The sequence below is a fragment of the Homalodisca vitripennis genome, chromosome 1 (assembly GCF_021130785.1).
Source record: "Homalodisca vitripennis isolate AUS2020 chromosome 1, UT_GWSS_2.1, whole genome shotgun sequence".
Taxonomy (NCBI): Eukaryota; Metazoa; Arthropoda; class Insecta; order Hemiptera; family Cicadellidae; genus Homalodisca; species Homalodisca vitripennis.
The window spans coordinates 132,989,577-133,015,346 of NC_060207.1; the positions used below are offsets into that span (position 1 = coordinate 132,989,577).

A 25,770-nucleotide genomic window follows, 5' to 3' on the forward strand; every position below is an offset into this window, starting at 1 on the left:
AGAGGAATACGCTGATATGGTTTTTATTTTGGGTTACTGTAATGGTAATGCTAGAGCTGCTGTAGAAGAATATGAACTACGTTACCCTAATAGAAGGATTCCAGATACCAAAACAATTTCAGGAACTTTTCGTACTCTTCGGGAAACAGGATCACTACCAAGTACTAGAACCAATTATGAACGAGCTGTCCAACTTGATGATGATATTGTTATTAATGCTGTTCATCGCAGTCCAGGTGTAAGTACACGACGTATTTCTAGGCGGATAGGAGTTTCGCAGTCAACGGTGTGGAGGTCACTAAATCGAAACAAATTTTATCCGTTTCATAAACAAAAGGTTCAACATCTACAGCTAGGGGATGGTCCGCTTCGCTTGGAGTTTTGCAACTTTTTGAATATTAATAATCAACTCTACAAGCGTATTTTGTTTACGGATGAGGCACAATTCACTCGGGATGGTGTCAATAACTTGCACAATGAACACTCATGGGCAGAAGAAAATCCACATGAGGTAGTGGAACAGAACTTTCAACACCGATTTAGCGTCAATGTCTGGTGTGGCCTTTTGCACAATCGGCTGATTGGACCTTTCATATTACCTGGACGCCTAAATGCTGAGTTCTATTTGCATTTCCTTCAAGAAGAGTTGCCGCAGCTGTTAGAGAATGTTCCTTTACATCTCAGACAAAATTTGTACTTCCAGCATGACGGAGCACCTCCCCACTTTTCACGTGCCGTTTCTGCTTACTTAAATCATCAATTTCCTGGACACTGGATTGGTCGTGGAGGGCCTCACCCTTGGCCACCAAGATCACCAGATCTCTCTCCATTGGATTATTGCATCTGGGGATGGATGAAAGACATTGTATACAAGACATAAGTGAATTCTCGTGATGAATTAATTGCCCGTATTATGGATTCGGCTGTGCAGATACAGGGAAGTCCTGAAAAATTAAGAAACGCAACAAAAGCAATACACAAACGTGCTGCAAAATGTATTGATAATGATGGCCTCATTTTCGAACATCTATTATAAAAAGATGCGTACGGTTGGCCCAACCTGATTAATTTTGCTTAAAACTAGTAATGTATTATACTGAATAACATTTTTTGGTACTTATTTCTGTTTTATTTTAGACTTTGATTATATCAATTTACCTGGTGACACTAATAAACGTACCTGGCTCATATTTTGAAAGGGTAAATCTATATTGGAAACCTACATATTCCAACAATATACACGTTTTGAAATTTAAAAGGACTAATAAAGCTGAGGTAAAATTTAAACCGTATATTTCACAAAAACAAGTACAAGCAATAAATAACTACAAATTGTACAAAAAGTATTCTATTTACACTGGATTCCATATTTTCTATGTGCACATTATAAGAGGTTGTGTATTTAATACAATTTATTTTATACATTACTGAGTGCAATATGTACATTCCTTTTGTATATACACACCGATACTCCCTATATAATTTACATTTATATCATTAGTAAAGAATAATGACCTATAAGTTAAGTTTGATATTAACGATAAACTTCAGTTTACTTATTAAATAAATTGTGATTAAATATTATGATACATTTAGAATGAATATATGACTATTAATTTAAGACCATGTTTTGTATAGTTAATAAAATTATTTTTACGATTTATACATAGTGTTTCAATTCTTTACAAAGAAGAAGACATTCTGAACATCCTACATCAATTTTTACGTAAAAAAAAAAAAAAAAAAAAAAAAAAAAAAAAAAAAAAAAAAAAAAAACGGGGTGCAATACATTTTATTGTGTATAATCGTATGTAAAACAAACATTAATTGCAATATGTAATATTTTACTTAGGTTATTTTTGTTAAACCCGATTGTACAAACTTAAATACACATAGTTTATTTTTTAACAATTGTTACACAATTTTCATTTTTATACTAACAATATTTAAAAAAGACATATTTATTACACAAAAGAAATTAATAAATTTAACAAGTATTCAGATTCATGGAAATATTACCTTTCACGATGATCCTTAATTTTGTATGAAATCTTTTACACGAAAGATTTTACGAAATTTCGCTTGCTCAAGAGTTATGTCCTCCAGAGAGACTTAAACGCCTCCAAAAGAGGAACGAACAAGAAATATGTCATGCAATCTCATCTTCATAATCGCTCAACAGCGATTCTAGTTTATCGATCACTTTAACCTTATGCCATTGGATTTTTCGAAGGTCTTCCGTGAAGGCCAACTCACCTCTAGCAGCATAATAGCACAATCTGTCAGCTTCATCTCTCAGTCTGTACGCCTGCGTGTGGCCAAACCCCCTGTTATTGAGGCTCTTCACGCAACGGAAATGTAGTTTGGCGTTGAGAGTCAGCAACTTCTGGATGTCCTCCTTCATTCGGTCCTCTCCGTATTCCCTGATCCGCTTCCGAAATTTGTTTAAGAAGTGGGTATAAAGTCTGTAGTCAACGCTGTTCCACGACAGGACGGTCTCTCTTTCCGAGGGCGACATGAGATATATAGAATTGGAAGGGCGGGAGTTCAGCTTAAGGGAAACGACATAGTCCAAGGGCCAATTCATCAAATCGGCTAGCAACACCAGAGAGGCTTCCATCCACTCGGACATCATTACCAAGTCGAATTCTGCATCTATCTTTTTAATGAACTCGGAGACTTTCACCTCAGAGGTGAAATCCTCCTCGAGAAACCCCAGATCGAAGCTCATCTGGTTGAAACCGACTCTGTTGTAATATCTTCTGTTGATCTTCGTCACCTTCTCGGGCCTCTTCAATAGTTCTGTGAATGAGATGTTGAACATCTTCTCGAAGTTGTAGTAGGAGTAGATGGACTCGTAGACGTCCGCCGGGTGTCTGAGAATGGTGACGAAGGCAGAGTCCTCGAACATGACTTCAAGAGCCGATTCCCGGCTGTACCGGGTGTGGTGGGTGAAGATGTGGTACTTGCCGGAGGATGTTGCCAGAGTGTCATCTATCATGTCCGGACTGAAGGGATCGGGGTTTCCGATGTAGTTGTTGACCGTGGGAAGCACGAAAGCGAGTCCTCTCTCCAAGCCGAATCTCATCAAGATGTTCTGCACGGTACTGCTCGCACATTTGTGTGCCTTCAGGAAGAAGATGTTGGTACGCTCCTTTATCTCCGCGGCCTCGTAACCCGCGCTCTCGACATCCATCTTGACTTCCGCATTCTCGCTGAAACATACGATTGAACATTAGTGAATTTAATTAGTACATTTAATTCTGCAATGCTGTTAAAGCGATGTATTAAATGACTGTGTCAGAGAATGCTTCCCACGTCATTGCCACCGAACTAACGTTGGCAACATTAAAGGTAGAGATGGTGTATTTATGGCAAGTTTACTGTAGCTTTATTTATGCTGACTGGAATGTGGCCTAGGAGCAATTGAAAAGGACGCGGTAAGTCTGATGTGATCTAGGTGTAATTGTTTTCTACAGGCTAATGGTGTTCCTGTGTTATGTGGTTTGTTTGCTGTGAAAGACTTCAAGTATAGAATGTGTAATTGGGCTTTCTTAAATACTGAGGTAAATTGCATCGTTAACTTGACGTGGGGCGGAATATCTGAGCGAGGAGTTCTCATTTTCGGCCTTAAGTCTCGGCTGATTAATGGCAATCTCTGTAGGTAATTATGCTTAGGGTCAACTACTGCATGGTAGTTATGGTTAGGGATGATCTTTGATTTGTAGTTATGCTTAGGGATATTCATTGCATGGAAGCTATGGTTAGGGGCAACTAATGCATGAAAGTTACTGTTAGAGAAGATATTTGACCTATTGTTCTGCTTAGACGTAATCACTGCATGATGTTTACTCGTATGCTTAGGGCTAACTACTATCCTAGATTATAGATCCTTCTGAGGATCTATAATTAAGGCTACTACATGGCAGTTATGATTACGGATGATTTTTGCACTGTAGCTATGCTTAGAGGTAATCATTGCATGTTAGTTATGCTTAGGGGTAAATTAATACAAGGCTGTTATGCTTCGGGAAAGATTACTGCATGACAGTTGTAGTTAGGAGTAATCACTGCAATGTATTTATGGTTAGGAATGATCACTGCAAAGCCAATTATGCTTATTTAAAATTACTGTGAGGCGGTTATGCTTAGAGGTAATCACTACAAGATTGTTTAATAGATAGAAATAGATGGCAAACAGAGTAACAGGGGAAGGATAGTCAATCTGACACATCCAAGCGTGGAAGTTAGGTGAACTAAAGAGGTCAGTGCCTTTACTATCAATGCTTTCCCCTCCATTATTGCCCTCGCAAACTGTGTGTGATATAACTGGTTATGAAACTACAAAACACAATAGTAATAGTCAGAACGATTTTATAAGTGTCTGTTTATATAAATATAAGTTTGTAATTGATTAATAAAAATATTTCTCACTATAAAATAAAATATATTGGATTACAATTACTGTCTTAAAATAATTAATCTTCAGGCAGCAGCAATGGTAATAATTTTATCTTTATTAAAGAAGCATCTGTACAAAGAAGCGTATTTGAATTTAACTTTGTTACAATATTACTGACAAGTACTGATATTCTGAAACTTTACAGAACTGCGTATTATATCGTTCTTCCTCCGACAAAATGGCATTAATTCATATTACTAGGTTTTTTTAAGATTGAAGAATTACTCATATAGATGTTTATACTAACAAACACCATAGTAGAACTGGACTGCCTGTGGTGGTGATTTACAATCGCCGTGTCTTATACTTTTATCATAAAACAGACTTCAGATTATATGTATATTTTAAGCGTTATACATGGTGGTGCTATCAGTTTTGAGTTGAAAAATATTTGTATGTAATATTCATAAAAATACCCCTTAAAGACAATTTCTTTGAAAACCAAAAAGTAGAAAACGTTTTTGATCACTCCACATGAGATTACAAGTAGGAAGTTTGGGAAATCCTGTAATTAGACTCAAATAAAAATGGCAGACGATAAAAATGTTAAATTTGTACAGCATGTACATGAGTTATAGATTTAGGCAGTGACAAATCCTTTATTCATATCCGACGTAAGGAAATTATGTTTTTAAATAAATATAATTTACAATTAAAAATCAAGAAAATTACATGTTTTTAAATTTTGTAATAACGGAATTAATTCATAAAAAAAAAAATAGGGACTCCTTGAAGTTATGAAAGTCACGTACATAAACATTTTTATCTTCAGCCATTTTCAATTGGAGCTGATAGCAAAATTATCTAAAGTTTCTACGTTAAATGCCTGTAATTGCATATGGATGGATGTTTGTTTGTTCTTTTCCTGTATCAAGGAAAATATTTTTAACAAAAAAGTATTTTCAAATCAAGATATGCTGTATAACGTAGGGGAAATAGACTTTTTTGTCACTTCACCAGAAACTGTTGGCATTTAAAATTGTAATTGAAGGTTTTTTGTAATCAGAACCAAAAATAAATTATTGAAGATGAACCTGACAAGGCATTATTACAATATGACTGAAAAATGACTGCAGATAATGACGCAGCTCTACTTATATTTGCACTAACAATAAAACATATATAATGTCTGCTTAAAAATCTATTTGAAACTATGTAATTATTTTAAATGGCAGACGATATGTATCCGAAAGAAGATTAGAAGATCAAATGAAATGTATATTATTCCTTGTTAAGAAAACTGATATTTGTATTTAGCTAAGAAGGTGTAATATAAAGGTGAAGTTGAAAGTACTACCTTTTCTAGTTAAGTATGCAAAGTTTTATAACTAACTCTGCCAATATCATTCTCAGAAAACACGTCGCCTAACAATTCTGATAAATTTAAAATATTCCGGGAGAATAACAAATATTCATTGTGTTTGTAGAAAATGAATATTTTGTTAATGATAAAGAGACTTGCCTCCTCCTTTAGTTGCCGTCCTTTAGAACACATAGGCCTATTACACACACTTGTGTAGTGAAGTGTGCCTACTTGTCTGCGTCAGGCGCGGCTCACAATAACAATGTTGACTTTAGAAGGAACAGAGAGCTCAGATTTTTCACCTTTGTTATGATATTCGTTGGAGAAATCTTCTACTAATAATCCCTTGAGAAGTCAATTTTTGTAGAAACCATATTTCTCTGTTTAGTTTTAATAAGATTCTCATAGAAGTTCATAATAATACAGTGTACCTATGTTAGTTGATTAAAGTATACTACTAACCATAAATAAATTGATGAGAGAGCATGTTTGTTACAGATGTGATTGAAAGAAAGCAACAGAAATGTGTCTCTAAGCAAATTAATTTATACCTGTAGTGTCTCCTTCTATTTTATTATTGCCAATAACTGGTTTTATTTAATGTATAATTTGTAATTTTCAAGTTTTTTTATTATAACACACAAATAAAACTCATGATGCTGATGGATAAATAGATTTGACAACACTCTGTAATGTTAACAATGAGTGCAAAGATGTGCACATTAATAAATAATATGTGTTTTATTTCTGTACGTGTTTAACAAAATACAAACAAACACTTGTTATATCGTTGCTCTCTGAGTATCTCCATGTAAATAAAATGAACTCCACAACTAACATTTGTGAATTTTTCTTCTTTATAAATATAGTTTTTGAATCACTCAATAACATATTATAATAAGTTCAGTTATTAGAAAATTGGAGTTAAACAAATGATTCGTATTGAATCAACCGTTCCCACCTCTTCGTTATGCGTAGAATTTAAAACGGTTTTATACTTTGTTACATGCATAAACGTAAGGTGTTAAGTCCAATTTTCAATACCTTGTCTTTCACATGTATAAGTGAATAATATATATATATATATATATATATATATATATATATATATATATATATATATATACACAGTAAGGGATTCTCTTGAGAATTTAATCTTCAATTCTATGTGATCTGTGGAAATTAGGGTTTTAATGGAATATAACGTAAAGACATTACAAACTTGAAATTAAATATCTTAAGAAACATGTGTTTTTAATAAACTATAGTTTAAGGAATTAGGTGTATATACTTAAAAAATATTATTTCTCTATTTGAAAAGTAAGAAATATTTCGTAAAATATCTATATCCTTAGTTAAAGCAGTTGTTGTGGGCCTGGTTTCAAGATAGCGGAAATTATTACTATAAATTCCTAGTGGAATGTAAAAAAGGTTTTTATTTTTAATTCAGGGAACGTGTCAGAAAATGCTGTGACTGTGGGCAGAAGAGTATTTTTAAAACGTGTGCCAATGTAACCAGAGTATCGTGTACCAAACTCACCAAATAGTTCTGCTCGTATTCTCTGTACTGTTGTACTCACGATGCGTGTACCCCCTATAATGCCGCCCATGCCGTACTACAATCCTTTCCAGTTGAAATTAAAGCTTTTCAGTCACATATTCGTTGTTAAGCAAAATTACATTAAAATAACTATATACGTAACCTTAAGTCAAGTATTTTATTTATGGTCTCAATGATTTGATTTATTTGGCATTTTGTATTGTATTGTAGATAATACGATAGCAGTATACTTAGCACAGCATTTACAATTAACTTTTTTGTATTGCATAGTGGTGTATTTTGGGTGAGAACACTCCCATGACACTTCAATTTAAGGAAGAAGTGAAATTGATTGAGGTAATCCCCCCCCCCCCCCCCGATGAAACACGAGATAAGTTTGTCCCCCTCTCCCAAGTCAATTACTGGATACGCCACTGGTGTAAATGTATTATTACTGTAAAGATTTAACAATGGAGTAGCAAGTTAAAATCATACAGCAGTGATAGTGGCCGGTTAACTAAATGTCAATTATGGTATTTATAAGATAACAAGAGACACTGATGAGAGAGTCCGACAAATCTAATGTACACATTGCAATCTTAAGCGAGATAAAGTAATCTCATACACCATACGTGATAACCAACTCTGTGTACTGTACTTTCAAGTTGTTTGTATAATCTAGTTCATAGATAACAACAATCATCAAAACTTTACAGTTAATTTTAACGTTTGGTAAACATTCTGAAACTTACAAAACGTATGTTCATTCAGTATTTGTTTAACTATGAAAAGAATTTAAATAAATAAAGACAAAATATACAGCAAACTTTCTCTCACAAAATGTACTATAGATTGTAGTTCAGCGTTTCTGAAATGTAAAAACTTCACAAATATATAGTCTGACTGATGGCATCAGGTCGGCGTCGCGTCGTTTTTGTTTCCATAGTTTAATTTATTCTAATTAAAATCAAAATAATTTGAAAGTGCATTTTAATAGAGGCCAACGAGATGTGATTTTACACACTTGACGTAATTCTCCCAAAGTCTTCCATACCAGGCGCCGTAGGCGGATTGAACTGCCACTTGATGTGTCGATTGATCAATTCATTCTCAAGTCTATGTCTGTAATCTCTTAAGCATATACATTTGTTCAAGTCGTCTAATTGATTCTTCGCTTCAGTGAAATTTGTTCCACGATCTAACACTATCAATGAGTGATACAAACGTCCTCTTCTTGACATAAAACGTTTAAAAGCGTTTAGAAAAGCAGTTGTCGAGAGTTCTGTTACTAGTTCAATGTAGACAGATCTCACAACCAACCAAATAAACAAATAGGCAACTGTATGCGTTTTGAGTCTTAGTTCCCATTATTTTTGCCAGAGCTATCATTAGGGATCCAGCGCAGTCTACACCAGTGTAAATGGAGCCTTTTATTTCTGATTGAATTCATATTTCTAGCAATGGAGCCATTTTCGGAAATACCGGCTTTGGGTTAGCTTTGAAGCAGGTATTACAAAGTCGAATTCTCTTCTTTATCTGGTTGCGGGATGAAACTATCCAGTATTTGGGTCCCAGCAATGTCAAACTAAATGACTCTGTGTGGAGTTTCTTGACGATAGTGACCTATTAGCAGGTAAACAAAACGATTGTTTTTGGCAACAATATGGGATATTGTTGATGGTATGTTAGATCTGCATAATTTACTCTAACCCCCAGCCTCAGCAAATCAAGCTAGTCTTCAAAGCTTCAATAATCTCGTCGAAGTAGCGTTTTTATACTTCTTTTATCCAATGTTTGTCTATTAGTCTGTCTTCTGGAGTTATCGGGAAATCCTTCACAGGTTTCTTGCATATACATCTCGTTACATAAACTGTGGTTTTCAAGAGTTTTTTTGTAAGTTGACACTCTTAATAAAAGATCGTACTGTGGCAGCAACGGTGAATCTCTTAGCTTCACCGGTCTTAGCAGCCCAACGGCGTTTTTCGGTTTCGGTTAAAGGCGAATTTTCTGGTTCATGGTTAATTAATGGAGTTGGAGTCAAATCTTTAGATAAACAATCACTAGAGTTTTCTTTTCCTGAAAGATGTCTTCAGTGTACTGGACTTAAGTTGTCCTGTACCTGCAAAATTCTATTTACCATAAATAATTTCCATCTTCCAGCGTTTGATTGCAGTACAGTATAACTGTAGAATCAGAAAAGGCAATGATCCTGGCACAAGTGTGACTTTTAATGAAATTATTAACTATATGACTAATAAGTTTAAAAGCAGAAGTGCAGAATGGTTTTGAACTTTAGCGGCGTGACTGTTGTTTTGGGATATAGTAGTTGAACTTCAACTTCACCTTTAGTATTACAGGTTATAACATACACAGCAGCTCCATAGGCCTCACTTACTTCATCTGCAAAGCCTATTAGACATGTTAACGTTTCAGCTCCAATTCCTACGTGACGAACATACTGTAAGGTTGATAATTGAAGAAGTTCGTCACAGAACACTTTCCATTTAGATGAGATTTCTGATGGTGCTTTAACGTCCCATCCTATGTGTAGACTCCATAAGTCTTGAACTAAAATCTTGGCGGTGATCAAAACTGGTGCAATGGCCTAGTAAGACGAAAGTTCGAGCAAATACTGATAAAATATTACGCTGTATAGAATTCTTATCTGGCTTAGCAATCTTGAACATCAGATTGTTATTTGTAGGAGAATATTGTACTCCTAACACTTAAGTTGCGGTTTCTTTTTCAAGATCTAGATTCTTTTTTTGTTTGAGGTCTTCAGGGATTGTATTCATAAGTTCTTCAGAGTTTGAACTTCATTTTATTAGAGTAAATCATCCTGATTCAAACATATTTTTCATTTGATGGTAGATTTTAATTAAAGTCGGTTCATCTTTAGTTAGACCAATAAAACTAGGTCATCCATATAAATGTTTTATTGGACTATATCTGCAGCGAGAGGAAATTTAGATTTTTCCATATTTGCAAGCATGCGAATCACACGTTGAGTGATGAAAGGTGATTTTGATAGACCAAAAAGTACTGTGAATACAGTAGGAATAATTCATATACTTAAAGATCATCGCCTGAGAAAAATCTTCATATTGGCCTTAGGTACTTGCGATTCTCAAGTGAAACTTGTATTTGAAGGTACATTTTGCTGACATCAACGGTGACAGCATGTACAAAGAGATGGAACCTTAAAAGATTTCATATAATCATATCAAAGATTTCACGGTAGAGCTTAGACCCTACATGCAGAATATAATTCAAAGTGGTTGAATTGCTTGTAGGAGAACAATTCATAGAGGCGTGGAAGTACTTTCATGTTTGTGTACTCTGTGGTGTGGTAAGTAATGCGCGTCTGCTTTAGCATTCTCCACGATTGAGACCCACGGAATGTAGTTCTTATTCAGATTTTCTTGCATTACAGCTGAGTAAAGCTAATGAACATCCGGTCTTTGTAGCAACCTTCTCTTGAGCCAGGTATTTTGAAATACATAGTTCTTTTGATGAGCATAAAGAGGATTTTTGAAGGGTAATCCAATACCAAAGGTACCATAGATTTGCCGCACGAGGCGTTTTTGAAAGACCTCTTCACATAGTTTTCCATCGGCAGACATAATCTTGTTTAATACCACTAGTGAATTATAATACATATTCCAATATTAATTTAAATTTTGGAGGCCTTTCAGAATCTAGGAGTCCATCTTCAGGCAACTTAATTGTAATATGTGTTATAATTCACTAGTGGTATTAAATGAAAATATTTCCAATGCTCCAAGAACCTTCATAATCGTAGTTGTTGTAATTCTAGTTCCCAAAATCTTTGAACCAGGTGGTTTAGTTTGGGGTCTTTCAGAATAGCGAAAATGTGTTTGTATTTTGCATGCGTCTAGGGATCGAAGTTTCTCCCATTAGAATGCATCCTAAAGCAGTTTTCATGGCGGCTGGAGTCCCAAGCACCTACGCCTTTTACAGTTGAAGTAAACGCCTTTTCTCTCAAACCTAACTTCTTGGCGCATTCAGTAGTTATCAAGTGTGATTGACTACCGTTATCTCTTAAGGCTCTTAGTGAGAGTGATTTTCAATTACCGTCTTCAACATTAACCAGAGCGGTGGCGAGAAGCAGCATAGTAATGGCAGAGTAAGGTCAACGATGATGAAAAGATTTTTGCGGGATAGAAGGTTCAGAAGCAGGTTTTGAAACATGATGTTTGTGGTCTACAGTAGAGTAAGTGACTTTCCTGGGTTGTTTTTCATTTTGGGAAGCAGTTTCAGTTCGAGGCAGTAGAGTGTAGTATCTTTTCTTGCAGGTAGAACAACAGTTTTTGACTGACAATCACTAGACTTGTGGCTATTAATTGATAAACAGTTGTAGCAGGCATCATGACTTTCAGGGGACCAACTTTCATCTACGGTATTGTTGTGAAATACTGGACAAAAGTACAATTGATGACATCTTTCTTTAACACAAAACAAATATTTTTTACTTACAGGTCTAGGTAAATTATTTACAGAGTTCTGAGCAACTAAGGAGTGAGTGCTTTTAATAGGCTGTTGAATTTGGGTTAGCAGTTATTTTAGGAACAAACACTGACTTAGTTCTATTTAAAAATTTAGTTTGTTGTCTGACAAAAATTATTTTGTCAAGATTTTCAAACGTAGGCATTTTTTCCTTGCGAAAGGCTATTACAAATTGACGACTAGTTGTAGCATCAAGTTTTTTCAAAGCGATACGTACAAAAACAAAATTGCTTAAGAGCGGCTACATGCTCTAAAAGTTTCTAAAAAACATTCAAGAATTTTCTGACTCCTGGGCTTTAGGCTTAACCTCTACAATCTTAGATCAACAGGATGAAGCGAGCAATATGTTGTCATCATATCGTTTAATCAAAGAATCAAACATAGTTTCTTAGTTTTCTGCAGTGCGTAAGACACACAGAATTTAGCAGAGCTTTTTCACTAAGAAACTAACTAGGTAATCTTTTCTAGATCAGATAATGAGCTATTTTCATGAATAAGTTTCATTTAATAAAGCAATGGCCATTTTTCTGGGGATCCATCAAAGTTACTGATTTAAAGCTCAGATACTACTTCAGATTCAATTTTAGCCTTTGAGCCTACCCTATCTTCTAAATTATACAATTTAGCTTTAATCTGATTACAAATTTCATCTAGGCTATTCAAAGGAGTAAAGTTTTTATCATAGTTCTCATCTTGTTCTAATTCTTATTCATGATACAAATCAAGGGTTTTTGAAAACTCATCTCTTAACCTATCAACAGATTTGTCACAAACAAGAAAATCTTTTCCACATTTTAGTCACGTCATAGTTTTTTTGCACTCGAGCAACAGATTTTTCTATTCAGCATTAACTATTTTGAGTGATTTGGCCATTGTAATTTAGAAAAATAACAGTGAGATTGAAAAATGTCTTAGGTCTAATAGGCCTACTACAAAGAGTGTATTCATAGCCAATTACGTATTACCTATTACCTAGCATTGAGGATTGCTCTTGAGCTGACCTAAATACGAGTATTTACATCAAGTGTTTGCAAATTAATTAGTAAATTTTAAGTAACAATATTAATAGCTAAGCAATTACACAGTCATATAAAACATTTATAAATAGTAAAAAAAACCGCTGTTAAAATCATTGTTTACATGATTGAGAGCACGAACTAACTAGAGCAACTATAGAGTAACCTGCAATTCACAAAATTTAATGGTTGTACAATTATCCTAAACATCTGGAAACTCGAAATCTGCTAGTGTTTGACATAACATTTACGCATATATAAAAAATATTTACAAAGTTTGCTTGATATTCAAACATTTTTACTAAGGTTTTCTAGGCATACGTACAATCTCTCCGATCGTAGTGAGCAATGAAATACGATTTATAACACGTAACTGTAATGAACATTTTCTACCACTTAAATCGTTATTTTTAAATCCTATTACTATCGCTGAAGAAGAAGTAAACAAAACAATCGAACATGTCGCTTGTTGAACGTAAGCTTCTGTTGACACATTTATCTTGTTGTATGTATTGTAGTGTATTGTACTCGTTGGATGTTTCTCCTTGGTATTATCACTCCGTGAGTATCGTATCACCGATTATGCCCAGATATGATAAGAGCGTAACATACCCAGAGATATCGTACAAGCTAATATAGCGAACATGAGACAGTTTCCGAGTTGCTTTTTACATTAGTATTGTTAGTACAGACTTAGATCAATGTAACTAATTAATGTTGTTATTTACAAAAATTAGCATATCTTTTTGATACTAAGATAATGACAGAATAAAGGAAAGGCAATAACCAATAGCGCCATACCCAAATCAAAATAGCGCTAGTAGTATTTTTGACGATTATAAACATTTTGGTAAACATAGTTTATACAAATATTTATTAATTTTAAAAACGAAAATCACTTAAACTGGTCCCTGTTATCCCCGAGTGAATGAATACCAACACAGCGCCTTTGTTACATTTTACGGAACAGATAGAATATACTCAAATGCTTAACTGTCTATAATTAACTTTTAACTCTAGTTATCAGGTTATTAATACTTGATTAATGATCTATTTGAAGTACCATCCGACTCAAGGTATTAATAATTGTTACAGAAGCTACCCTACTCGATCTTCATACCATACAAAGATTTTGGAGAACGTAAAAGGTTTTAATGCTAGATAAAAATCTACGATTATAGCCACACAATTCTTAATGTATATAAAAAAACGATTATGATTACATTTTAAATGTTAAAATGTAAAAGATTTTTAATCTTATCTTCAGTAGTGTCTCCTTGAGTTACGTTACACAATTTCAAAAATTACTACTTTAAATTCCTACCACTCCTCATGGAGTTATTAAAGGATTTCACCTTTCTCCTGTCTACAAAGACGTTATATTAAAGGGCTCTGAATTTAAATTTAAAAAAATATCACAGCCAAAAACCAACCTCACCATCATAAGTGCAGAGAATTTGGTCACTCGACGTTGTCCATGTATTTTAACAGGCTGACAGACCCCGTAACTATAAAACGATGAACATAGTATAGTTTAATTGAATTACTAATACATTTTATTTTGTCTACAATAAACAGAATAGGGAGTAAATTCCTCTGTTAATAATTCTTTACTTCAGGCTAGCCTCAGGTGATTATTCGCTAACGTGGGAAAAATGCCTTTCCCAAACCAAGATACGAACACAATCTCTGGGGTGATAAGTTCAGACGTTATGGAACAGTTTGTAACATTACTTAAGGCTAGCCTCAGGTAGTATTCGCTAACGTGGGAAAAAATGCCTTTCCCAAACCAAGATACGAACGCGGGTCTCTGGGGTGATAAGTTCAGACGTTATGGAACAGTTTGTAACATTACTTAAGGCTAGCCTCAGGTAATTATTCGCTAATGTGGGAAAAATGCCTTGCCCAAACCAAGATTTGAACCCTGGGGCGATCGTTTGGGACGCTAGGCGAAGAGATATTCTCATTGCCTCATCACTCAACTGTGCACCTGATCAAAAACCCTATTTAAGTAAAATGTACATTATGTAACCTTCGTATTCTCAACTAAGACTCAGTAAATTTAAATTATGGTTTTAAGAAAATGTTGAAAGCTTACATTTTGGAAAATGCTTTATTACAACACTACTATTTTTGGCGCTAATATTCCAAAGTAATTTTTTAATACCTAGTTGAAGCTAAATATTGATGTTTTGGTAATTTTACCTCTTATTGACATATTGAATTATTTAGTCAGTCTAGAATATGTTATTAAATTTAAAATAGAGGAATACATTCATTTGAATTAAGGAAATGTTTTTTGAACATCTGGTTGCTAAAACCTTAGAATTTTATCAGAAGATAAGTTTCCCTTCCGTTGAGAGATTATACAAGTGTATAATTTACATAGTTCATTGAGAAAAATTCCTAAGCTCTCATTTTTTCCTTGTAGATTCGAACACACAGCGTAAACCTGAACTTACCATAACCAATAGTGCAAGTCCTATAGGTTCTAAAATAACTTAAACTTAAACTTAAACTTAAACTTAAACTTAAACTCTCAGAATATTAGGTGAGAAGATCCTAATCCGATCTAGGTTATTTTATAATAAGAGGTGAAGCTGAGTCCTTCTATATACACGAATATATGAAATATCATCATAAGTTTCTTGTTGCTGATCTCCGATAAGGTTGCAAGTGCTAATTTAGCATTGATTATAGATCTTGGTTGATTCACCAGGGTTAAAGTTGTCGAAGTACCAGTGTCAGATACTGTGATCTAGTAGGCAAGACGCATCATAGATGTCTGTGCTAGGCTACGTGCAACACCTGGTTATAGGTCTAATAGTATACGGTAGTACAGATCTACATTTGTGGTTGAATAGGATTAAATATGATTAGATCTAATTAAACGTTTCGTATTGTAGAACTGAACAATACTTTGGAAGATTACCTTAAAATTTTGATTAATTAATCCAAAAACTTTAAAGGAGTGCTCATAAAAAGTAAAAACACAAATATAACAAAGGCGAACCAAGTAACCTAATTTAAAACTACCACTTACATCTAAACAACAGACTATACATTAGCTTTGAAACCAATTCACGCTATTCCGAGCCAGTTGTAGTTGACAAATGTTAAATATCTCTTCTACTTGTACAATTATTGGAGGTTTCTCATTTTAAATGTATCATTGATAAACATTCAAAAACTTTTGAGTCTTATAAGCTGTATAGATATGAAGTAATGAATCAAACAATATTTTTCTCAGAATAAGATAAACAGTTTGATATGGTCTTTAAAATGAGACGTCTCTTTTAATTCTATAACAAAAAAAGACAACAATTAATTGATTTCACATTTTACATTGTTCGTATTGGGTAAAATCAAGATGGCTATCGGTACAGCCTACTCCAAAGTGGCACTTAAGTAGCTGCAAAGTGCTGAGTGCTATGTTAAATTATCCAGTACACATTGAACACTCCAGACTCTGCAATCCCCTTGTCTCAACCTTATTTAAGACTTGAATTTTGTATTCAAATCTATTCAACACCATAGACATTTCAACATTAAAGTTTAACTACAGCATACATTGAAATGGTGTGTGTGTTCAACATATTTTGAAGTCTTAAATTTATTTCTATAGTGACAACAAGCAAGAGACAAGTGGTCGTTGGAAAGCCGGGTTAATTAACGATCTACGAGTGTTGTTAAGGGGAGATACTTGTCTTTTACATACAGGCCTTAGATATCTCCGAGCTTACCTTTTGAATATGGATAATTTCAGTATTTTGAGTGTCTTAACGGATATTTAGAACACATGGTGGGAGTAGAACGAAAAAATCCATAAGATAACAAACGAATGGAGTGCCGAAGGGAGACGATGGACTTTGGATCTGAGTTATAAATAGCCCAGGTTCAAATCCTGTCTGTGACCTTAGTACTTATTATTAATACCATCGGCCTTGTACTGTATCTACTCTCCCCCTTATACTGGTCAGTGGCCCATGAGGACGGGCAGAATAAGGCTTAAAAGGGCACGGCCATGTGATTTTTTTTATTAACCAAGCCGGAATAAGTAATTTAACACAGTGATGTCCAATCGATGGAACGAATATAGCAATGGACTTGACTGAACAAAATCAGAGGAGATTTGAGATTTTAGTGAGATTAGGCACCAATTTTTAATAATTCCTAAAGCTTTCCCGAGGGAGCGATGTCCTACTCAAGGGGTTTTAGTGAGCATTAACAAACATTCTCAGCATAATAAAACTCTGAGAGAGCAGTAAGCTAATTATATTCTCCATAGTGTCATGGTAAACGTTAAGCATACACATTTTAATATCTATTAACAAATAGAGCAGTTTTAAATTAGACAACAACGCGTATCGTTTGAATAAAAAATATCAAATTTATTTTTATTAAAGCAATTTATATTTTTCTACTGACACAAATCGACAATCTAAAAATTATGTTATGAACCTAGTGTTAAGATAAAATTATGCCAATAAAGCGTAAATTTAAAGTTACAAATTCAATTTAAAATAACATGATATTAAAATTTGGCATAAAAGTAAAATTAGTTCCATTTAATACCATAAATAGTAGCTTTACAGTCCTGTTCTAGCAGTATTATTCGTTCAAACATGGTTATAAAACATACGATGTTTTTTTTTTAGCCCTTTAAAACTCACATCTTGTACATGTCGTAAATTTGTGTTACTGGGGCATGGAAAATGGTAAAATCTTGAAATAATTTTGTAAGGCATGTTAAAGAGGGGATAACTTGAAGAACGTACTGTACGGACAAGTCTTGTGCCGAGTTGAAAGGTGAAGAGTGGGGGTGAGCGAGAGGTGATTTGTCGTGTAACCCTTAATGTCCCTAGAGGAATCTGCCTGAACCTTACTTAACTTGTAGGTGATCTCTCAATTCTAACTCACAACGTAAACCTATTTAAAAAGAATGAGTGGGTTAGATATACAACATGAGTGGACAAACAATTAGTAGTCTAAATGGGTGTAATATAGACGTTTAACACAAAGTAAGCTACTTTTTATTGTTTGAATTTAATATACTTTTTGTTACACCAATACGAAGTTGGGACTTCCATTATTACATAAGTGTATTATGTAATACTTAGACTGGGAAGGTACGACAATTTTCTGCTTTTGCGATTTGGCACTGGCTCAGCTTCCACAAAACACTCACAAACTGCTTTCACGGCCTCGGGTTGCATTTCTGAAACAACTTGTACTTTCCAGTGTTATCATCATTGTAGTAGGTGATTCCGTCATACACTCAAAATTTCAGTGTATTTATTATAACAAAATTCTTTTTCTTGTACAGTCCAGGTAACATTGTTTAGTAACTCTTTAACTTTCTGAGTTTTGCTTTTGACACATTTTGGTAGTAAGACTATCTGAAAGAGCTTTGGACACTGGTTCCGTATGGAGCATCAATTTTTCAGGGAGATGGAAATGATTTTTGTGGTTATAGGCTAAATTTTATTGATTAGCTTTCGATAATTACACCAGATATCTTCTGACCAACCTTTTGTTTTTCAATACTATACGTTAAAGATATATCGCACTCACACTGTTTGTAAAATGTGGTCCGCCTTCTCAGGAAAACGTTGTAATCGAGTTGCGAAGTGATAAACATTAATTAACATAATATATGCAATTATTTGTTATGTTACCCAAGGAGGCAATTAATACAGCCGTATTTAATTTAATGTCTATTAGAGTATTGCAAAGTATCGTTATTAGACGCTTGGCCGCCCGCCTTGCCCATGCAGGACCGAACTCTATTGGGATTTTTCAAGTTTAGGAGCTAGCTTAAGTTGGATGAAGTAATGAATATAGATAATATTACCTCCTAAGTCAATAATTTTCTTTTTATTTGAGTTTTAAATTGTTGAATACATGAAATAGGTAATGGTATTAATACTCCAGTTAAAATGTATCTTTAACACCCTTGACAGAGGATTTAAATTATTTATCGCATTGGGTGGTACCCCATTGCATATGTCGCTAATTTAACCTGAAATAAACCCAATCATGAATAATAATAAAGTATTAAATTACATACATACGTATTCAAGCTGTCTTCCTGCGTAATTTGTGTTCAGAAGCGTTTATAACAAATATTCAATTGACTTTCTCAATGGGTGATCGTACGTACATATCAGTGAAAATGTTAATTAATTTTAAACTTTTCAGGTGAAACTCATATTCTAATAGACTACAATATATCAGTAAATTATTAAAAGTAATAACAATGAATATTTAACTATAGTAATGTACATATACGTTGACCTAGCTGCGACCACACTACTGTAATGTTTGACCACAAAATCTACCAGCCTCAATACGTAATTAGGCCCACCCCTTTCCCATTGTTACAATGTATACGCTCCCAACACCAGTGAACCCGAAAATGTACAAACAGCCCTTCCCTCTACACTCGTATGTTCCTATATTCGCTTCCACCACATAAACCTCTTGTTCTGCTTTGGCCATATGTGTGAAGTTGGTTGAGATACATTTATGCAACAGGTACACAAGGCCAAGATTAATAGTATCTGTACTGTTATAAAATGTGAAATGCATGGCTATAATACCAAAATAACCATGTTATAGAAAGCACATACTAGTACAAATTGTTAGTCTAGGGCTACAACATGAAATCAGTCGAATTTAATGTCCAAACTAGGGCTGTTATAAAATGTGAAATTTATGTCCATAATATCCAACCAGTCGAAGCCCCAGGCTAACTAGAAATGTGCTGTTACATAGTGTAAAATGTATGGCCGTTATGTTAGTGTGACTAATGGATTGACCGCGTATTAAAAATAACCGGGCATCAGTCGGAAGAAGTTGGTAGATTTTGTGACAGCTAAAATATTTTTAATTTATTCTCATGAACTCAATTACATGAACTCATTACATGAACTCAGTACCTTGAAAACCGTTACACATACGACAGAAGTTTTATAATACATAAGTTTAGGTAATAATATAGGCATTACAGAATAGTCATATTTTTTTAAAGATTGTAAATAACAGAGTTGTTAATTGAAATAAACAGTTTGAACGGCCGTCACATTGAAACGAAAGTACATATTGAGCTGGCCAACGACCTTAGCCAAAAAATTTATAAGATACATTTTAGTACCAAGTTTGAAGTAGTTTAAGATTTTGTGGGATAGTTTGTTATCGTTTCCACAAGCCGCGTTTTTGAGGGGAAAACACACTATGTTATTAACTCCCTTAGTACAACTGACACCTACTCGTTTTTCAATAGTGTTAGATTGGTATATAAACTACCAGTAAATACTAGTAGTATACCAATGATGTAAACTAAACTTTACAGTAGATTGTACCGACAATTTACTTTACCATATTTTTTATACTTAATTTTTATACACTCAGTAAAGGGGCCTACTCAATAGAAACGGTTACAATCAAAGGTTACAACTAGACTTTCAGATTGAAGGGTGTAGAGATAGCTCCATATTTCCCGAGCAAGAATGTTCTTCGGGAAGATGTCGCTACGTCGCATGGTGGAACGTCACACTGCTACGATAATCTAACTTCCTAATCTGAAAGTCGGAAGTCGTACAGACTATCCGCATTAACGAAAGCGCACCCTATTCTCGAATTTTCTTTTCAGCGGTCGGTATGAGCTACGTCGCATGGTGGGACATCACACTGCTATGATAATCTAACTTCCTAATCTGAAAGTCGGAAGTCGTACAGACTATCCGCATTAACGAAAGCGCACCTATTCTCGAATTTTCTTTTCAGCGGTCGGTATGAGCTACGTCGCATGGTGGGACGTCACACTGCTATGATAATCTAACTTCCCTAATCTGAAAGTCGGAAGTCGTACAGACTATCCGCATTAACGAAAGCGCACCCTATTCTCGAATTTTCTTTTCAGCGGTCGGTATGAGCTACGTCGCATGGTGGGACATCACACTGCTATGATAATCTAACTTCCTAATCTGAAAGTCGGAAGTCGTACAGACTATCCGCATTAACGAAAGCGCACCTATTCTCGAATTTTCTTTTCAGCGGTCGGTATGAGCTACGTCGCATGGTGGGACATCACACTGCTATGATAATCTAACTTCCTAATCTGAAAGTCGGAAGTCGTACAGACTATCCGCATTAACGAAAGCGCACCCTATTCTCGAATTTTCTTTTCAGCGGTCGGTATGAGCTACGTCGCATGGTGGGACGTCACACTGCTATGATAATCTAACTTCATATATCTTCATATATCTATCATATATCAACTTCATATATCTAACTCCTGCTGCGGTTGTCGGTGCTCCTGCGGATGCGCCTGGCGTCTCGTCTGATTCTGGTCGGTCTCCCGTTGCTGTGCAGCCTTCTAGCCCACCCTTCACCCTGCTGCTTCCTGTGTGTCTACTTCTATCCCACTTGAGCCCAGAACATCAGACATTGGGACTTTATCAGATGCCGTCAACACATTCCCCTATCGTTCCAAATGAAGGGAATCAAAGTACTAATTTAAAAAACTGTTTTTTAGACGCAGGTTGTACGAAGGTATATATACATCAGGCTCGGGTGTGCATACATATATTCAAGACAAATCCAAAATTTTAAATAATCCAAATTCAAAGTGTTCAAAATTCAAAATCATACATCAAAACGCACAAACCGCCTCAAATAAATTAGACGAGCTTGTACTCATGTGTGATGGAGCTGAAACCTGATGTACTGGTCATCTCGGAACATGGGTATAAGCCCGGAAACAGTATCTTTTTTCAAACTAGAAAATTACGAATTGGCAAACATTTTCTGTAGGAACACGTAACAAAGGGGGTGTGTGGCAATTTTTGTAAAAAGTTCTCTAAATTATACTCAGCTGAAGATCAACTATACATCCGAACTAGACCTAGAAGCGGAGGGAGTCAAAATAAATACTAACTCTATTGGGACGATAAACATTATTGGATTGTATCGCTCACCCAATGGCTGCAGTAACTCCTTTTTCCAGCGTTTGGATTTTGATTTTAAATTTTTTATTTTCAAACAAATATTCATTTATTTTTAATTGGCGACTTTAATATAAATGTACTAGACCAAACCAACCCCCTAACCCAGCGGCTGCGGGACATTCTAAATTCTTTTGGACTTAATTGGTCAGTGAGCTCGCCGACTAGGGTAACCGCTTTGACAAGAACAGCCATCGACAACGTAATTACTAATATCTCGAATGTCTCTGTTTCTGTTTTGAATGCGGCCATCTCAGACCATTTCGCGCAGGAGGTTCTTATTGACGATTGTCCGCAGGATGGAGATGGGGCATCGGAGCTCCAATACAAACGCGTTGTGCGACCAAAAAATATTCATGAACTGAAAATGCATCTAGCGCTGGAATCCTGGGATTTCCTAGACGATTATAATTGCCTAGATGACATGTTTAATGGATTCAACAATAGGTTCACCTTTATCTGAATTTGGCATGTCCTTTAAAAACCTGTAGAGTAAAAAAAATTGCCAAACAGAATACGTGGATTACTCGCGGTATTTTAACTTCCAGGAAAAAAATGAAATTTTATCATTCAATTTTTATAACAACAAAAAATGAGGAATTTAAAATCTTTTTAGAAATTATAAAAGAATTTACAAAAAAGTAATAAGAGCGGCTAAAGCCTACGAAATTGATAAAAAATTAAGGAACTGTGACAATTTTTCAAAAACGGCTTGGAAAATTATTAACGAAACCGCCAAACTAAAGTCCACAAAAAGTTTTAAAATGTTCGGAAATTGTTAATGAAGATAAAATCTTTACACAGCCGGAACATATAGCGAATGAGTTTAGTGCCTATTTCTCTTCGTTGTCTTCTGCTTCGTTTTGTGGGAGGTCCGGCTGCGGTACGGGTCGAAAATCCGGAACCGCTGACATCCATGGTCGTTGCCCCTGTTGACGAGGATGAGGTGGCCCGCCTCATACAGAGATTGAAATCAAAAAAGTCGACCGACATAAATGGGTGTCTCAGTGTGGTTGCTCAAGTTATGCTTTCAGCATATATTGACACCACTAACCAAATTAATAAACTTTTTCTTTCATTCAAGGCTCTTTCCCTTCAATTTTAAAGACTGCTAAATTAACACCGATCTTTAAGAAAGGTGATTCCAGGCAAATGAGCAACTACCGGCCGATTTCAATCCTGCCGGTATTCAGTAAAGTCTTTGAGGCTGCCTTCCTGATTCGGCTAAATGCATTTCTAGAGCGTTTTGAGATTTTGAGTCCAAATCAGTTTGGATTCAGGAAAAACAAATCCACAATCGATGCAATTTTCGAACCTTCTGGATAATGTTGTCGATGGGTTGGAGAGGCGAGAACATGTGCTCAGCGTATTTCTCGACCTTTCCAAAGCGTTTGACTGCGTGCATCATGAGACACTGATGAACCAGTTAGAGCTTTGTGGCATTCGGGGTCTCCCTCATAAATGGATCTCGTCTTATCTCAGGGACAGATACCAGTGTGTGCAGATCTCGGGTGTCATGTCGAGGAGAAATAAACTGGTTCATGAGTCCCACAGGGATCTATCCTTGGGCCGGTTCTTTTTCTTCTATATGTAAATCGAATAAATTCATCGATCCAAAATGGAAAGATAATTCAATATGCCGATGATACGACTCTCTGCATAAAATCAACTTCGAAAGAAAATCTTGAAATTGAATCCTTCATTGCTGTCAATTGCGCTGCATTCAAAATTTTTCCTGAGATCAACTTAAGAACAAACAGTACAAAATCTATGTCATCAACTTTTGTCTCCGACAAAATGAAGATGTATGCCACCCGGCAGTTTTTTTGTAGAGAATGAGCTCTTGGAGAATACTGACTCTACCAAGTTCCTAGGGATGTACCTCGACAAAGGTCTAACCTGGAACAATCATGTGGACTATATCTGTGCTCGTGTTACTTCAGGTATCTACGCCCTGCGTAACCTTGCCAACTATTGTTTCACAAAAAGTCTTAAGAATGGCTTATTTTGGCCTGATTTATCCATACCTGACATATGGTTTTAAGACTTTGGGGCAGCTGTGCCAAATACAATCTAGTAAGAGTATTCAGACTACAAAAAAAAGCTGTCAGAATAATTTTCTAATTAAACATCAGAGAGTCGTGCAGGGATGCTTTCAGGGAGCTCGGATTGCTGACTCTGCCCTGCCTCTATATATTGGAGTTGCCCTGTATTGTCGATCGAAATGTGTTCTTATTCGGGTAGTGACATTCACTCTTACGAAACTAGAGGCAGGGAGAGTTACCGTGCAGAACAGCATAGGACGGTGGCTTTCGAACGCTTGCCCGTCACAGGCTGGAGTCAAAATTCTCAATCGGCTCCCTGACGGTCTTATACAATCGGATAATTTAAACCAGTTTTTAAAGCTCTTCTGAAGCGCCTACTGTGTCGAATGCGTTTTATTCTGTCGAAGATTCATGGCTGGCTGCTGGGAGAATTAGAATAAAAATTTACAGAATCAAAATTTACATAAAAATTAATTAGTAGAGCCCCGAGGTCTCATGTTGAATGAATGTTGGCGTGAAAGGACAAGAGATGTATGTTTGAATGAGTATTGTAAGTATGAATGTGTATAGTAGGGTTTTTTACAATACTTAAAACCTGACTTTTGCAATGCAATGTATTATTGCCAAAATGCAATAAAAGAATTATTATTATTATTACTTCCCTAATCTGAAAGTCGGAAGTCGTACAGACTATCCGCATTAACGAAAGCGCACCCTATTCTCGAATTTTCTTTTCAGCGGTCGGTATGAGCTACGTCGCATGGTGGGACGTCACACTGCTATGATAATCTAACTTCCCTAATCTGAAAGTCGGAAGTCGTACAGACTATCCGCATTAACGAAAGCGCACCCTATTCTCGAATTTTCTTTTCAGCGGTCGGTATGAGCTACGTCGCATGGTGGGACATCACACTGCTATGATAATCTAACTTTCAATTTGTCAAGAACTAGTTTTTCAGCATAGACTCTAACCCTGACACCGAAGGGTGACGGGTGTCTTGGTCTTGCTAGGAGCGAGTCTTGATATTTTTTATGAACAATTCATTTAAAGGCACGCTTGTCTTATTTTGCTAATAAAGTGTCGTGACCATTATTTTTGAATGTTGTGTGGACATCTAAATTTGTTTCTTGTATACAAATAATTTTCGGCTTTTTTGTGTTAATTAGTAACTTTAGATATCCCCAGTGGCTTCTCACCATTTACTTTCCGTTGGAACAGCATAATTTATTATTATCATTAATTTTTTTAAGTATTTTAGTTTTCTGAGATTTATTTGTGTTATTTTACTGTAATATTTGCCTTCACAATACGGAAAGAACCTTATAAGGCGGTGAATTCTGTCTGCAACAGTAAATGGTCCTCAACCTTGTCGTCTTCATGTATAGACATTTGAGAAGACCTGTATGTAGATGGGATGAGGATAAAGATTATCAGAGATTATCAGTGCACCGTGTTAAGTAGTGCAAACCGATTAGCCTGGCAGTTCCCCAAGGCCCAGTTGTAATCGTTTGCCAGGATGAGGATTCACGCACAACTGCGGCTCGCACGCGGCAACAGGGTCTCCGGTACACTTCCTGATCAGGGACCAGAAAGCTACAAAAAAGGTGATTTTTTGGTCTATCTCCATCGGTTTGGTCACAAAACGCTAATATGTGAAAGATATTTGTAATTTTCATGTGCGAATTTGGTTTCAGAGCCCGATAGCGGCGAAACCATTGATCGTAGCTGAAAACATAGTGTCAACATGATTTGGAGAATAACATGATCTACAAAAAAGTTCTAGTTACATTTTTGCCATATCCTCAATGGTTCGGCTCCCAAACGCGTTTAAATGCAAATATTCTGTGAATTTTACGTGAAGATTTTGT

General features: G+C 35.5%; 1 protein-coding gene across 1 annotated transcript in view; it reads right to left on the bottom strand.

Moving 5' to 3' along the window:
* Window positions 1-1,276: 1,276 nt before the first annotated feature.
* The window catches only part of LOC124371488 (galactose-3-O-sulfotransferase 4-like), a 48,239-nt gene continuing 23,745 nt past the window's right edge, over window positions 1,277-25,770 (bottom strand). The window contains exon 2 of the mRNA XM_046829832.1: window positions 1,277-3,215. Coding sequence (XP_046685788.1) covers window positions 2,150-3,215 — 1,066 coding nt within the window. The 3' untranslated portion in view covers window positions 1,277-2,149. The remainder of the gene's footprint in view (window positions 3,216-25,770) is intronic.